We start from the raw sequence: 16,843 nt of genomic DNA, 5'->3' as shown, positions 1-16,843 counted from the left end.
TCTATGAAAGACTTTTACCTTATGCATGCATTACTCTCGGACTTATCTACGGAGTTTTCATTCGCATTCTACTTCATATCCGAGTCAATTTTCATACAGGGTTTTTTTATCACAGTGTATATATATTTTCCCCCTTATTCATAATGGTCCGCTATCTTAAAACAGCCGCTAAGGAGTGTTTTTTCTCATTCTGACTTGGGTCAATAGAAGAAGACAGAATGAGAATTAGCAATGCTTTAAGTTAGCAGACTATTATGAATAAGGGGGTATATATATTATAAGTCTATAAGTGTGACGCAACATCGCAGGAATGCGCGATACGAATCGATTCGCCAGTTTTTAATCTATAAATACATAATCGGATTTGGTTCGGACCATATTTGAGTGTATGTCACATTGTCGATCACAAAAAATTACTATTAATACTGTCCGGACCGTGCCGAGTACGACGTCAGGCATAAAAGGCATTTATTATAATATAATAATAAATATATCATAGAATTCGATGCGACCACGCATCTCAGTTTTGTGTGCTTATTCGTAATCTTTCATCAAAACAAATTTGTATTGACGTGTAACAAAAATTGTATTAACTCTGTACTATAGTTTATTATTTAAATGAAAAAATTAACAGCGTTATTAATGCGTTATCAGCTGATTAAATAAACGCTATCGATAAGGCGGACATTGTCGATATGTTGATAATGTTTAAGCGACTTCAAAGAACGAAGGTGTTTTGTTTTAAATACATAATCAAAAACTGTTGGCGCGACATATTACTTTGTAGCATTGCTACCACATTTTACCGTGTGCTTCCCCGGGGCGTAACAAGAATAAGGGAGTCCCAGGCCCATGGGTGTCGTAAGAGGCAACTAAGGGCTTTTTAGAAGTGGGAGAGTCACAATCGGCCCGGACTCGTCCGGGTTAATTACCACACTCGCACAAAATACCGGCGTGAAGTAACGGCCGTGTGTCACGTACCACAGACTACGCAGGGCAATCTGGTATCTGATAATTTTGCATTGGCGTATGGTCTGTCCCAATTGGTTGAGTCGCCAACGTTGATTATTAGGCTTCTAAACTTATTTGCAGACAGTGAATTATACGGGAATTTTAAAACGTTGAACAACAGATCTCCATTTTGTTCGGATTATAGAGTGAGTTTTTCCTAAGTCTTCGTTATGGTGCTACTCAAAGCGATATTTATAAATAATATGACTAGACTCGCTAGAAAAGTCTGAGCAGTCTCAGTTGGCTCTATAGATCTCAGCCTTAAGCAGCTAAAATGTTGATAAAGTGTGTTAAAAGTTATTTTTGCAGCTGTAACAAAACATAATAAAACCCAACATGGTGAACTCGCGATGTTTTTAATATAAGGTTTCTTGTTTCTCTTGTTTCTTTAAAATATTCTTCCACCATTCGTGTGCGATTCGTTTTAATATTGAGCGTTATTGTAAGTGCACAAAAGCTAAAGTGGCATGCTACTGCGTCGCGTTAGTGCGAAGGAGCGCGCGATATCGACAGTACTACTTCCCCGTGTTATGACTTGTTTTGACGATACCCACATCGGGCACTTAATCCTATAGAAATTGCGCCGTAATGAGATAAGATATAAACGATAAACATTGTTTATATACTACAATGTCAATAACGTTTTGTTGAATTAATTATTAGTAGGTCTACCGTGTTACTGTTTGTATCCACATATTATAAATAGTAGCACAATTACGATGCCGCTCAGAATTTAGGCTTAACCGAGTGCATCGTCATCATCATCATATCAGCCAGAAGACGTCCACTGCTGCACAAAGATCTCCAGGATGATCGGTCCTGCGCTACCCTCATCCAATCTATTCCAGCGATCTTGACCAGAATATCGGTCCATCTTGTGGGGGCCTACCAACACTGCATCTTCCGGTACGTGGTCGTCATTCGAGGACTCTACTGCCCCAACGGCCATCTGTCCGTCGAACTATGTGCCCTGCCCACTGCCACTTCAGTTTCGCAATCATATGTTGTGCTATGTCGGTAACTTTGGTTTTCCTACGGATGTCCTCATTTCTTTCAATCTCGCAGCAAACTCCGAGCATCTCTCCTTTGCCTTCTGAGCAACAATGAGCTTTCTCATCAGGCCTACAGTTAGCGACCACGTCATCGTATCGTAAGTAATCACTAGCATCACACACTGGTTGAAAACCTTCGTCTTCAGAGAGTATACCATCAGGTAAATAAACATCTTGCTCGTCACTTTTTCAATCTCAAATTCTCATTTCCTTCTAATCGTATTCTTTTCTTCTTTAGGGAATTAGACGTAACTCTTGTTTGATGTGGCAAAGGTCTCAGTCGCAGATATTTTCCTGCCATCTCATGATAGGTCCACCGTTTCTCACCATTTCGTCACTTTTCACTAAACTTCCTTGAAATGAAATGAAATTTATTTATTTCCTTTAGCGTTATCTCGGTTATCTCCTCATAGGTAATTTTTCATATCTTGCCTCCAAGACGATTTTTTGTTACACCGCTTCGGAAACAAATGGCGCTCTGAGAGAGAAGCAGTGGCGCAAGAAACTCTCCCAGCATTCTTTTTTGCGCTCTTTTTAATAAAATATACAATATTCTACAATATTGTATTGAAAGCGCCACCAGACTCACTACATTCATTTATGGATTCCAAACATCATTTGAGTCATATCCGTACATCATACAGTCGTCCAGCAGTACAATAATATCTTTCAAATGACATAATTTGGTGTAACAAAAATTATTCGAAATAATGTTATGCCCACTTTCAAGGTAAGCTTAATGGGAGACATTAAAGTTTTACCACCAATTTTGGTTTTAACTATTCTAAATATATTTACCAGGTTCAGGGTCTAATACATAATCAAACAGGTCCCTCATTGCCATTGACAGACACTGACTACAAATTTTTGCAAATATAATTTATGGGCGATTCTGCAAGATAAGTCGATCAGATTTGTAATGTAATAATTCAATGAAAAGACCAATTGTGGAACAACTCCAAATATTTTCCCATCAATATAACGGTTGAAGTTTTCAAGACGACATGCCATCTGATAACCACACAATTGTAGTATTCTCTTACGGCCATTCCCAATATTCAGTCTATCTCTTACTTGAGATAAAAATCGTAACTATCGTTGACTTTTCTGTCCCAATAAACTTATCGAGGGTAACTCACCTTATCCGTACACGCTGTCTGTCAATGGGACGACGTATAGCTTACCAGCGATAGAAGTTTGTATGTAAATTTCAATTTACGCGTCCCAATATAAGGCGGTAAGAATGACTTATCGGGTGTGACAGCTTCAGATTATTGACAGCTAATTACTGACAGTAGAAGGTAGTTATTTATCTCTACCCGTAGCTAGTATATTGGGAACGGCCGTTAAAATCTCACCTGAAGGAATATGATGATGAAGGCGCAGACGGGCTTGACGAGGCAGAACTGGAGGGTCGCCTGCTTGCAGAAGCGCAGGAAGCCGATGGTGTAGGTGGCCCCAGACAGGCAGCAGGTGCCGTTGATGCAGGAGGCTCGCACGGGCCGCCCTCGCAGCTCCGACATGATGTTGCCCTCGCCACCCAGATACTCATAGCACAGGGACAGGAAACTGTAGATCACGAACGCTGCAAAAATAATTGTACATATATAAATCCAACATCCGGATGACCTAGCTTTGCTTGAATTTTTAAGAATGTGCAAATTATGATAAAAAAAAAAACTATTACAGTCTTGTATGTGGTGGCGAAATTTACCTTTGTATTCTAATCTTATTGTAGCTGTTTCTCATTAAAACACGGATCAAACTACATTTTTTTTAAACTGAAACTTAGATTGATCGATTTATCGCCCCCGAAAACCCCTGTATACTATATTTTATGAAAATCGTTAAGAGCCGTTTCCGAGATTGAGATTATATATATTTACAAGAATTGCTCGTTTAAAGATATAAGATACATTGCATGCCAGAGTTTTTTTTAAAGTAATACTTCTTTTGGCGCGTTAGGGAAAAATTATCAGAGGGAATTGTTACGATGCGCGCGTACACCGAAACGCAAATATGACACCCGGACGTTAGATGGTCAACTAGACCATTTGTATCATATTTCAGCTACCAAGCCTCTTATAACGCAAATGGATACTGAACCACAACCAATGGACGAGAATTAAATAAATTGCAATACATACATTCAATTTATATACAAGTTTTAAAATAAAAAAAATCATTGTTAAATTGTAAAAAATAATTGGTCATTTATTCGTTTTTTAAGTTAATTATGCGATACAATAATATTTTCATTAGTTGTATTTAATACCTTCTTTATTACAATATTGTTTTTTCTACAAACGTAAAATACACACATCAAAAAAGTCTAAGCAACATGTACTAATTTAAATTTTAAGATGGTTTTTCACATTATAACGTTGTATTTTATTTTGAAAATAATATTTTTAGGGTCCTATGATGTAAAAATAACAGCTGTTGTCTTTATAAGTTCTTTTAATAACAGAAATTAACAATATTAGAAAATACTGCCGAAAATAAGGTATATAAGCACCTAGACATTTTTTAACAAAATGAAATTTCTAAACAAAATGAATTTATTGTGAAAGAATACGATAATTTAATACAAAGTATGGCCTCCTCTGCTATTCAGAACTTGTCGGCAACGATTATTCATTGAATTAATGAAACTGTTATTTGTCATCTTGCGGTATTCGCTCCCAATGGAATTGTAGCAAATCCTTCAGCTGTTGGGTTGTTGTCACTCCGTCCAAGTTCTTCAAAACACGTCTCTGGAGCATGTCCTATGCGTGCTCGATGGGGTTGAGGTCTGGCGATTGTGCAGGCCAGGGCAATACCCGGACGTTCTCCGTTACCAAGTATTGACTGTTTGGCCGAGCTGTATATGAACGCATATTGTCATGCATTAACGTAAAATCGCATCCAAAGGGTTGTGCAAATGGATGGACTTAAGTTGAGTAATCGCAACATAATTTTATCCCATTGTTCCTGGGTCCTTCGACAAGCGCGATTCCCGTGACGTATCGGTGGGTACCTAATTGGGTATCGAGCACGTAGGCCGTACTCATGCAGTCGATTTCGCACAGTTTGGGGACTTAGATCAACACCACGTGAATTTTGTAGCCTCAAACTTATCTCACGAGCGGTTAACATCGGCTGGCGTCTTGCAGTCAGTTGTATGTACCGATCTTGCCGAGTGGTTGTACTCCTTTTACGGCCCGAATGCTGTTCAGCGGGTTCCATTGTATTATTGTAACGCTGCCAAAGACGACAAATAACACTTCTATGAATGCCAAAATGCCGAGATACCTGAGATTAATCATTCCCGCTCGCAACATCCCTAAAGCTCTTTGCATTTCATTTGCCGTCAAATGACGTCGCTCCATGACGTAAAGAATATCTCACAATTCAATTTTGTCGCTAAATTTATTTAAATGGTTGGTAAGATTATAAAATCAAGACTAAACGTAGCAATAAAAACGCACTTAAATTCAAACAAATTCTCTTTCAATGAATTTTATGAAAAAAACAAAACATAATCGATTTTTTTTTACAACTAGCCAGTATGTCATCAATAACAAAAAAGTTTACATACCTTGCATAGGTATTTTGAGTGAATAAATGGTAAATTTGTAATATCATGCATGTTGCTTAGACTTTTTTGATGTGTAGCATGAGAAATATTTTTTTAAGGATTTTTATTTTATTAAGTACGCTAAAGAAAAATAACTTCTTGCATGCGTACATATGTGTCTGTTATTCAATTCAAATACTATCACGACATATTTGAATAATTTAAGATTAGTGACCCTGCCTACTGAGCTAGGGGTCCCGGGTTCGAATTCCGGTAGATGCAAACGTTTGTGTGATGTATATTGTTTAATTCCGAGTAATGTAATAATTCACCTTTTTGCTCTTAATAGTGATTTTCATTATTATAACACTAAATAAATGTATACACTTTTATAATAAAGCCAGACACTGTTCAGGCATTAAGTATAAATAAATATTTTTTTTATTAAAAAATGGCCGTCGTAAATTTTTTTAATTCGTAAATTTTATTAAAAAGAGCGTAAAAAATGAATGCTGGGAGAGTTTCTTGCGACTCTTCTTCTTTCTCAGAGCGCCATTTGTTTCCGAAGCGGTAGTAGCATCTAGTATATGAGAAATGACATCAAAAGAATCCGAAAGGAATAAAAAATAAATTTGAGAAAATAAATACCTTTTATGGCTTTTATAAGTGTAATTGTTTAAAATATTGTATTCACTGTATATCTTTGTTGGTACATAGGCTATGCGTAATATGGCTAATTTGGGCCTTCACAATAATATGCTTGAAATGTGTCACTTATTATTATTACTATATAATAATACCAATGTGTTGCTAGTCATTAATGAATGAGAGTTGTTTGGAAACACAGAGCTAACATAATAATAATGATGAATGAGCAACAGATATATCTCAATGAAACGAACAGTTTGATTACGTCACGAACGCGTCATGAGCCAAATATGATTCGAATTGATTTCACTTATGTGAGAATCGATTATATCTTAGGTGTGTTGTATTTTTAAACACAAATTAAACTTTTTACGAACTGGATGAATATATATATAATATATGGAGATTAAAATTATAAGACGTCATTATAATTTTAAATACGTAAGTACTAATACTATTTGGCAGACAGTGTTAAATGCATATAAATGATTCTTGCCATAAAATAAGAATAGATATACTAGCGTACAGTAAAATAAAGAATGCCAGTTCAAATTTAAATTCATATTTATTATTTTTGAACTCACTTATTGAACGTCAAAAACTACCTCCCATTTAAAAGAGAATGCCGCAGACCTGAGAATAATGGGCGCAAGAAACTCAGTGGGCTTTTTTTTATATAAAAATATGGATTACAATGTGATATCGTACAATAAACATTTATATTTAAAAAGCGGGAGCCTGAGGGTGTTCGCTTTATTCCCAGTCCGTGGTGTCATTAAGAAAATCGTTTATGCTATAGTAACCTTTCCCACACAAACGTTTTTTAACAATTCTTTTAATTCTTTGTTTTGAACATTTTCTGGGATCATATTGGAGAAGCATACCCAACCAAGTAGTAGGCATAACAAGTTTATGTTTGTTACTCGTGTTAACATTATGACTGTCACAGTTTCTAGCAAATTCCTCAATGTGCTTATGAACTTAAAAACATTAACAAAAATGTATTGAGATCGATTGCATGTTCGATTGCATACTATCGAAATATAAAAACGGAACCCACAACCATTGATAATAGCTAGCACCACTCGTTCAATACAATGTTGACTGTTCAATGATCTTAGCATGTCAAAGACAATGAGAAATCTAATCATAATATACGAGGAAATCCCAAGAGTCGAACAATCATTTCATTACACTGATGTTATTCCCACAACTATGCATCCCATCCGCTCAATCATTATATAAGTAGGTATCTAATATCTGGCCGACCGAGCCTTGCTCGGATATTTAAGAATATACATAACTTGAACAAAAAGAAAATAAAAGGACATCTGGATTCGAACCGGGGTCTTCTGCTTTCCGGATCACCCAAGGGTGACAGGGGACAAAGGGAAAAGTCCCATCTGAGCTATTATAGTCTTGTATATAGTAGCGAAACTTACCTTTGTATTCTAATGTTATTGTAGCTGTTTCTAATTCAAACACGGATAAAACTACATTTTTGAAAATTAAAACCAATCGATTTCTCGCCCCCGAAACTACCTGTATACTAAATTTCATTAAAATCGTTGGAGCCGTTTCCGATTCAGATTCAGATTATATAATATATATATATATATATTTTTTATGGAATAGGAGGACAAACGAGCGTACGGGTCACCTGTTGTTAAGTGATCACCGCCGCCCACGCTCTCTTGCAACACCAGAGGAATCACAAGAGCGTTGCCGGCATTTAAGGAAGGTGTACGCGCTTTTTTTAAAGGTACCCATGTCGTATCGTCCCGGAAACACTGGACAAGGAAGTTCATTCCACAGCTTTGTAGTACGTGGAAGAAAGCTCCTTGTAAACCGCACTGTGGAGGACCGCCACACATCCAGATGGTGAGGATGATATCCTAACTTGTGGCGTGTCGTGCGAAGGTGGAATTCGGCGGATATATACAAGAATTGCTCGTTTAAAGATATAAGATATCATACATAGGTACTTCAATATTGACAAAACAATAGTCTACCGCCACGCGTATCTGTCTGAACGTTCTAAGCTCTATCGGCTTTACAAATAAACTTTGTATATTAAAAAGAAACTACGTTTAATAAAACCGACTTCAAATAATTGAAAAGTATAAAATAACACAGTAAAAATGTAATTTAATACACATCTTATGCAAACATTTACAATTAATATTAATCAAATACTATTTATTTGTATGTGCTACCTATTGATAGGTTTTAAGTCAGTGACAGTCAACTTTCAAGTATCCGTTGATATGAATAAGATATAATCAACCTGAATGAAAAACTCCTAAAAAACCGTACACAAAAAACAATTACATCATCCACGTAAACAAAAATTTTCATTAAGTGAAAACTACTGGGTCAAACAATGTAAAATTTTTATGGGACCAAATCGCATCTATTCCGCATCGAACTAGAGAAGAATTACGTAAATCGGACCATTAATCTCAGCATACTCGGTGTACATACATAAAAAAACGATCGTATTGAGAACCTCCTCCTTTTTGAAATCGGTTAAATAAACCAAGAATATGCAAATTGTCTTCATTGAATATATATTTTGCTAAGGCTGCATTTAGTGCTCGACCGACGGTCGACGCTGACGTCGGTTGATGATGTTATGAAGATGCCGTATACGCCTGCCCTGAAGGTTTTTTTTGGGAAATCGCCGACCAGCGCCGGAAGAAACTTGAATCATCTGCAGAGTCCTCTCTTGGAAAGACCGCGGAATGGGAGAAAATGAACCTTTTTCTATTCAAAGATTGTTGTCAAATAATTTAAAATGTTCATCGAAGATTACGTACTCGTTGACCGCGAGAAATCTTCAATTAGCTTCATAAAGTCAATTATTACAGTAAATTATATTAAATACCGCAGCGTCTGAAGAAGAAGAAGATTTTCAACCAGTGTGTTTTGCCAGTGATGACTGACGCTACGCAGACGTGGTCACTAACTATAGGCCTTATGAGGAAGCTCATTGTCGCTCAGAGGGCAATGGAGTGCTGTGCTCGGAGTTTCCCTGCGTGATCGCATCAGGAATGAGGAGATCCGCAGAAGAAAAAAAGTCACCGACATAGCACAAATGATTGCGAAACTGAAGTGGCAGTGGCCAGGGCACATAGTTCGACGGACAGATGGCCGGTGGGACAGGGAAGTCCTCGAATGGCGACCACGTACCGGAAGACGCAGTGTCGGTAGGCCCACAAGATGGACCGACGATCTGGTCAAGATCGCCGGAATACCTACCTTGGACGACGGCAGCGCAGGACCGGTCGTCGTGGAGATCTTTGGGGGAGGCCTTTATCCAGCAGTGGACGTCTTACGGCTGATGATGTTGAAATATTAATCTAATTCCATGAGAAGAGAATGTGCAGATTGTTTGGTCACTAAGAAAAAAGGGGGTGTCTCTTTTTGTACCAATGTCGTATCGAATTGGAAGCAGTAAGGATCATACTACACTTTGGTTTAACGTGAAACAAAATACCTTGAAAACATCCAGATACTGAGGATGCAAGGGTTGTAAGGGTAAGTAAAAAAGACAGGGTACCTATTGAGGCAAAAAGTTCATTGAAAAGCGCAGGAAAGCATCCAAATACTGAAGATGTCAGGGTCGAAATCAGGGCCAGAGTAGATCCAGCGCCCGTTCAGGTAAACAGTTCCTTGAAAACTGCAGGAACGCCTTCAGAAACTGAGGACGTAAGAGTGGAAGTAATTGAAAAAGTCTGGGTAGCTCCAGTGCCCATTCAGGCAGCACCAAACGAGACCTATTTGCGCCACAACATAAACATGGCTTCATTAATATACACGATAGACTCGGTATAAAAAATGAACGCACATCTAACGGAACACTATACCATTACGGTAATTAAATTATGAGAGTGTTTTCTAGTAAATCACTTAGTTAATGAAATATTTATTGCGGAACTAATTGGAGCATCACTCTGTACGCAATGAGAAAGTTAAAAGGTTATTTGAAGGAGAAACATAATATACATATAAAAGTTTCTAGAATCTACATAATATCGTTCTACGTGATCATAAATAGTAAGAATTGTTTATGGAAATAGTGGCAACCTCTGCTTACACCCATTTTTTAACTAGCAAGCATGGCTTATCGTTAAAACTAAATATAAAACTTAAATTTTGTATTAAAATAAAAAAATAGATGACTTTAAATAATAAACAACAAAATACCTGTTTACACCTGGCAACCCTAACGTTGTGGCTGACTGAGAGCTGGCAACGACATTTTTTCAAATGTTTATAAAATAAATACCAGTGGGAGGTACCTTTCCACAGGATGCCGGGTAGATTATGGGTACCACAACAGCGCCTATTTCTACCGTGACGCAGTAATGTATAAGCATTACTATGTTTCGGTATGAAGGGCACCGTAGCTAGTGAAGTTACTGGACAAATGAGACTTAACATCTTATGTCTCAAGGAGATGAGGTCATTTATAGTGCCACTGAGAATTTTTGGGTTTTTCTGCCGTGACGCAGTAATGTATAAGCATTACTGTTTCGGTATGAAGGGCACCGTAGCTAGTGAAGTTACTGGGCAAATGAGACTTAACATCTTATGTCTCAAGGTGACGAGGTCATTTATAGTGCCGCTGAGAATATTTGGGTTTTTCTAGAATCCTTGAGTGGCACTACATACTAATGGGCAGGACGTATCAATTACAATCAGCTGAACGTCCTGCACTTTATTATCATTAAAAAAAAATCGTTTAAAATGACGTACCATTTATAAAAAATACATATAGTTTATACTGAAATTAATTAAAGGTAATTACGGCCAATTTTTTAAAGGCAACCTATCATCGGTAATACATTGCATACTCCCTAAAAATCTCAGCGGATACTCCATAGGGAGTTCCGCTTGCGCCTCTCTCTTGACTCTTACCAAAAGAAGGTCGCCTTCGATGAAGGCTTAGAGGGCACCTGCCCAAAGCCAACCTCAGGTGGTGTTTAGTGGGTAGGCACCTAGGTTTTACGTGAGTCCCACATAACCAATGCAGACTTAGGTTGCGTTGGTATGCATGAGCATTCACCACCTCCCTCCCGTCATTATATAGGGGGCGCAAAAATATCTCCCTAAACGTTCGTTTAAATTAAGTTTTATCAAAAATACATACGTGCGGAATCAAGCGGTTTCGTTTATCGTGTTGCGATTTGCAAGTTATCGAAATAGGTGATTTTATTTTCAATACGTGCTTGTTTTTTAATAGTGTCGTAATTTCTTAGTTATCAATAAATAAACGTGATTGTATAAAATGAAAAGATGGAAACTTTGTATAATCAAAGACGATGTAAATACTACGTAGTAAGAGGCGAGACTGTCTAACGGCCGTTCCCAATATTCAGTCTATCTCTTACTTGAGATAAAAATCGTAACTATCATTGACTTTTCTGTCCCAATAAACTTATCGACGGTAACTCACCTTCTCCGTACACGCTGTCTGTCATTGGGACGACGTATAATAGCTTACCAGCGATAGAAGTTTGTATGGAAATTGCAATTCACGCGTCCCAATATAAGGCGATAAGAATGACTTATCGGGTATATTGGGACAACTTCAGATTATTGACAGTTAATTACTGACAGTAGAACGTAGTAATTTCTCTCTATCTGTAGATAGTATATTGGGAACGGCCGTAAGTAAAAATTTAAATTTAGTTTAATATGAAACGTGCAGTCATTTGACATAAGTTTGAAATAGTAGTAATTAGAGTAACGTGATTGGCCACGATGTATAATCCGGCTAAGTTTAAAAGCGAACAGCTGCTCATAACGTAGTGGATTTCGGCTTTCTCCGTTTTTTACAATATTATAGCCGTCATCTGTCAATGACTGCACGTTTCATACAATCCAAGTGAATCGCTTATTTCTTACGGCCGTTCCCAATATACTATCTACAGATAGTGATAAATTACTACCTTCTACTGTAAGTAATTAAAGCTAGTAAGCTGTCAATAATCTGAAGCTGTCCCAATATACCCGATAAGTAATTCTTATCGCCTTATATTGGGACGCGTGAATTGCAATTTCCATACAAACTTCTATCGCTGGTAAGCTACACGTCGTCACATTGACTGACAGCATGTATGGATAAGGTGAGTTATCGTCGATAAGTTTATTGGGACAGAAAAGTCAACGATAGTTTCGATTTTTATCTCAAGTAAGAGATAGACTGAATATTTGGAACGGACGTTAGTTTCGCTAGCCTGTGTATAATAGCATACAGATCGGGAAAGTAAAAAAATATTCATTCGTTAACGACTCTACTCCATTAGTAACAAAAAGAACTGATACATTTGTAAATATATTCAGACGTATTACAAACTTTCTCTTATCTACTATCTGCTAATTTGAATACGTGTTTCACTGAAAGATGATATGATTAATTATAGAAAGGTAGGTTTAGAATACTAGGATGCGCGAGACTAGACATAAGCGCAATAGTCCATCGGCCTTATAAATATTTTTGGTATAAAGTTATACATGAGAATAAACCAAGAATATGCAAAATGTTGACTATATGGCTGACAACACTGTCAATACAATGATAATGCTGGCGTTTTCGAATGTCAAGCAGCCATGCAAATGAACGCGGGAAACGTTATACGTCCGAATAAACCAATCATCATGAAAATGACAATTTTTTAACATGTTGCATGTTCTTGGTTTATTCTAAAGGTACAGGTTTGCAGAGGTGTATTAAATAAAAATTTTAGTTATTTGATACATTTCAGTTTGTGAAGTCGGTTTTTTAAACGTAGTATTTTTTTTGTGACGTAAAACGTCACAAAAAAAATACTACGTACGTGACGTAAAGTGTCAGTTAATAATAATATATAATAAACCTGAATGAAAACTCCTATAAAAGGCGTACACAAAAACCAATTATATCATCCTACAAAAATTTTCATAAAAAAAACTACTGGGCCAAACTATGTAAATTTTTTGGGACCAAATGGCATCTGTTCCGCACCGAACGAAAAAGAATTACGTAAATCGGATCATAAATCTCAGAGTAATCGGTGTACATACATAAAAAAAATTGTTAAAAAGTAGAGCCCGTGAGAAGAACATGCAAGAAACTCAACGGCCACTCTTTTCAATCAAATAGAGTATTTTACTATGGCTGTAATACACATAAAAAAAAATTGTTTGTAAGGTGCTACACCCAATATATGAATCGTGTTTAAATAATATCAAATATTTCGTAGGAAGTAATACATAATATATTGTATAAATATAAATTAGCGTATATTGGATGCATCAACATTTACAGCTTAAATTCATAATATATAATTGTTATATGGCCTAGTGTTCAGAAAAATAACTTACCTACCAACAATTTTATTCCACTTCATAATAGCAAATAAATAAATATGAATGAATGAATGAATGAAAAGAAAGAAAAATAAAAATGCTGAAACTATTTAAATAAAAGTGAGTTTTAAAGAAGTCGCTACAAAAAAGAATAATACTTGTTGGAGCATTTTGTTACGTTTTGTTTCAAGTGATAACCCTCACTTTTGGGATTAATAATTACACGAATAAAACTGAAAACAAAATTTTATGAACGATGCGAGACTCGAACCCGCGACCTTACCGCTCTTTCCAACTGAGACAACCGTCCGAGTGCCGTATCGTTTATAAAATCTTGTATGCTTTGTTGGAGCATTTTTTATATTAATCCATAGTAACCAGAGGTGACCATCAAAGGAGCCCTATATTCGTCGATTGGTGACTGACATTAAGCGTATCACAAACCAGTTAAAACTTTATTCGTGACCAATAAATAATTTAACATTGTTAAAGTCGTTAAATATATCAATTTTGTTAGTTTCACCGCTGCAATAGTTCCCGCTTTACTAACAAAACATTATCATACATTCAAATTGCCGTACGAATCGAGTGCTGCAATTTTATTGATATTGCAAGCGCGTCAAATTGATAACAGCATTACTCACAAGTTTATTTATTCAAAACGAGCATTTTTATGGAGAAAGATAAGAAAAGAGAATAGATGTAAGAACAAGGCAAGTAATCATCTCCGACCTAGACTTACAATCGTCCTCCTCCTCGCGTTGTTTTCCACATTACTGAAGGTCGTGACTCCCCCGCTGGATCTGAATGAATTTTGTTAAATAGCAAGTAAACGAAATGTATAAAATTTACCGTACCAAATTTCAAAAATGTAGATGCAAGTGGTTTGTTAAACATAGAGGTGATAGAACCGGTGGAATCTGCTATATTTCTTGGCATTACTCTGGATTCCAATTTACAATGGGGCCCCCATATTGAAGGATTGGCGAACAAACTTAGTTCTGCAGCATACGCGGTTAAAAATATTAGACAATTAACTGACATAGATACGGCGCGACTAGTATACTTTAGTTATTTCCATAGTATTATGACCTATGGTATATTGCTATGGGGCAACGCTGCCGATATTAATACAATATTTGCGCTGCAGAAGAGGGCTATTCGCGCTATTTATAACCTATATGCTAAAGAAACATTGAGAGCAAAATTCAAAGAAATTTAAATCTTGAGTGTGGCTTCTCAATATATTCTTGATAATGTTATGTATGTTCATAGGTAATTAGTGAATTTGCGAGAAACTGTCATAACCATAATGTTAACACCATGGAACAGACAAAAAATTAAACATTTTGACTGTTGCTTCTCAATACATTTTTGATAATGTTTTGTATGTTCATAAGCACATTGAGGAATTTTCTAGAAACTGTGACATTCATAATGTTAACACGAGGAACAAACATAAACTTGTTATGCCTACTACTCGGTTGGGTCGAGTTGTATGATCCCAGAAAATGTACAAAACAAATGTGTTACGAAATTTAAAAGAATTGTTAAAAAACGTTTGTGTGGGAAAGGTTATTATAGCATAAACGATTTTCTTAATGACACCACGGACTGGGAATAAAGCGTACACCCTCAGGCTCTTTAATTATAAATGGTTATTGTACGATATTACATTGTAATCCATATTTGATATTAAAAAAATAAAAGCCCGCTCAGTTTCTTGCGCCCATTCTTCTCAGGTCTGAAGCAGTCTCTTTTGAATGGGTGGTAGATCTTGACGTTCAATAAGTGATTTTAAATCCTATTTTGAATAAAAATATTTGAATTTGAATTTATAATACCTACTACTCGGCTAAGTCGAGTTAGTAAGTCTTTTGTGGGGCGATGTATATGCTTTTACAACAAGATCCCAGAAAATGTTAAAAACAAAAGTATTACTTTATTCGAAAGAATCGTTAAAAAAGTTTGTGTGGTAAAGTTTACTATAGCATAAATGACTTTCTTAATGCTACCACAGATTGGGAATGGAGCGACCTACCTCAGGCTATTAAATAATAAGTTTAATTGTACAATATTACTTTGAAACATTATTTTTAATGAAAAAAAAAACCGCTGAGTTTTTTGCGTCCATTCTTCTCAGGTCTGAGGCATCGTTTTGGAATGGGTGGTAGTTTTTTTGACTTTCAATTAGTGATGTCACATCCTATTTTGAATAAATATATTTGAATTTGAATCAGTTTCTCCCGTACAATTTCCCTCCATCTGCTGCGATCCTTAGCTTTATGAAGGGCATTGTGGAAGTTGATGTTCAGAGAAGATCGGATTTGGTCCGGCGTCTCTCGTGCCATCTACCTTGCCTGTCACCATCAGCTGTTCAAGATTGTGACTCTCTTTATGAGCAATATGTTCGAAGAATTCCAGCACACTTCGAAGGCAAATAGTGGAAAGTCTAGTTTTGACATTAAGCTCTCTCAGAATAGACACGTTGGTGCGAAAGGTGGTCCATGGAATCTGTAGCATTTGTCACCAGCTGCACATTTCAAAGGCGTCTATTCTTCGTCTGCTAGACTTACATAGGAGAGAGAAAAACATCTCTAACGGAGATACAGCAAGATAGAAAAGGAAAGCGAATCAAATGTTACTGTAACCGATTTTGTACAGTCAGCCCGGCTTGGCATTAGCTCCTTAGTTTTAAGTCCTTAGTAAAAAAAAGTCCCGCTAAGTTTCTTGCGCCCATTCCACTCAGGTCTGAGGCAGTCTTTTTTGAATGGGTGGCAGTTTTTGACGTTCAATAAGTGATCTTTAATCCTATTGAATAAAAATATTTGAATTTAAATATCAAACCATTAGCTAACGCCAGGGAAAAGTGGCGAATGCTCGTGTGGCGAATCACATCTGGCCCAAAAGATGTCACTTCGTGATAACCACGACCGCTCTGCCAAGAGTGTCGCGAAGAAGAAGTAACAAGCTAACGCTCACACTGACAAATCAAAATTGGACACGCATTTTCGAGCTGTCAAGTCATCTATACGCTAGAATATTCTCAATCCATAATTACTTAACTTACTTTATTACAAATTACACTTGTGCTTTGAGGTACCAGTGTCAAATCAATGTCTACGTTAAGGCGCGGACTGACTAGGATTGTAAACGCTACAACCAACCCTACAATATTTGTGTTAATCACGTGGCTAAGCTGCAAATGGGCATTTAT

The 16,843-nt window shown here is 36.7% G+C and overlaps 2 protein-coding genes across 3 annotated transcripts in view; both read right to left on the bottom strand.

Moving 5' to 3' along the window:
* Nucleotides 1–16,843, bottom strand: part of LOC126972445 (chitooligosaccharidolytic beta-N-acetylglucosaminidase) — a 561,898-nt gene that overhangs the window by 22,075 nt on the left and 522,980 nt on the right. The window lies entirely within an intron of this gene.
* Nucleotides 1–16,843, bottom strand: part of LOC126972469 (transmembrane protein 184B) — a 59,453-nt gene that overhangs the window by 16,802 nt on the left and 25,808 nt on the right. For both annotated transcript variants that reach the window (XM_050819262.1, XM_050819263.1), the window contains exon 4: nucleotides 3,422–3,648. In XM_050819262.1, the coding sequence (XP_050675219.1) occupies nucleotides 3,422–3,648 (227 nt within the window). The remainder of the gene's footprint in view (nucleotides 1–3,421; nucleotides 3,649–16,843) is intronic.

Source organism: Leptidea sinapis, chromosome 26 (genome assembly GCF_905404315.1).
Source record: "Leptidea sinapis chromosome 26, ilLepSina1.1, whole genome shotgun sequence".
Taxonomy (NCBI): Eukaryota; Metazoa; Arthropoda; class Insecta; order Lepidoptera; family Pieridae; genus Leptidea; species Leptidea sinapis.
Note: the sequence above shows the minus strand (reverse complement) of the source record. Positions and strands in the feature narration are given on the sequence as shown.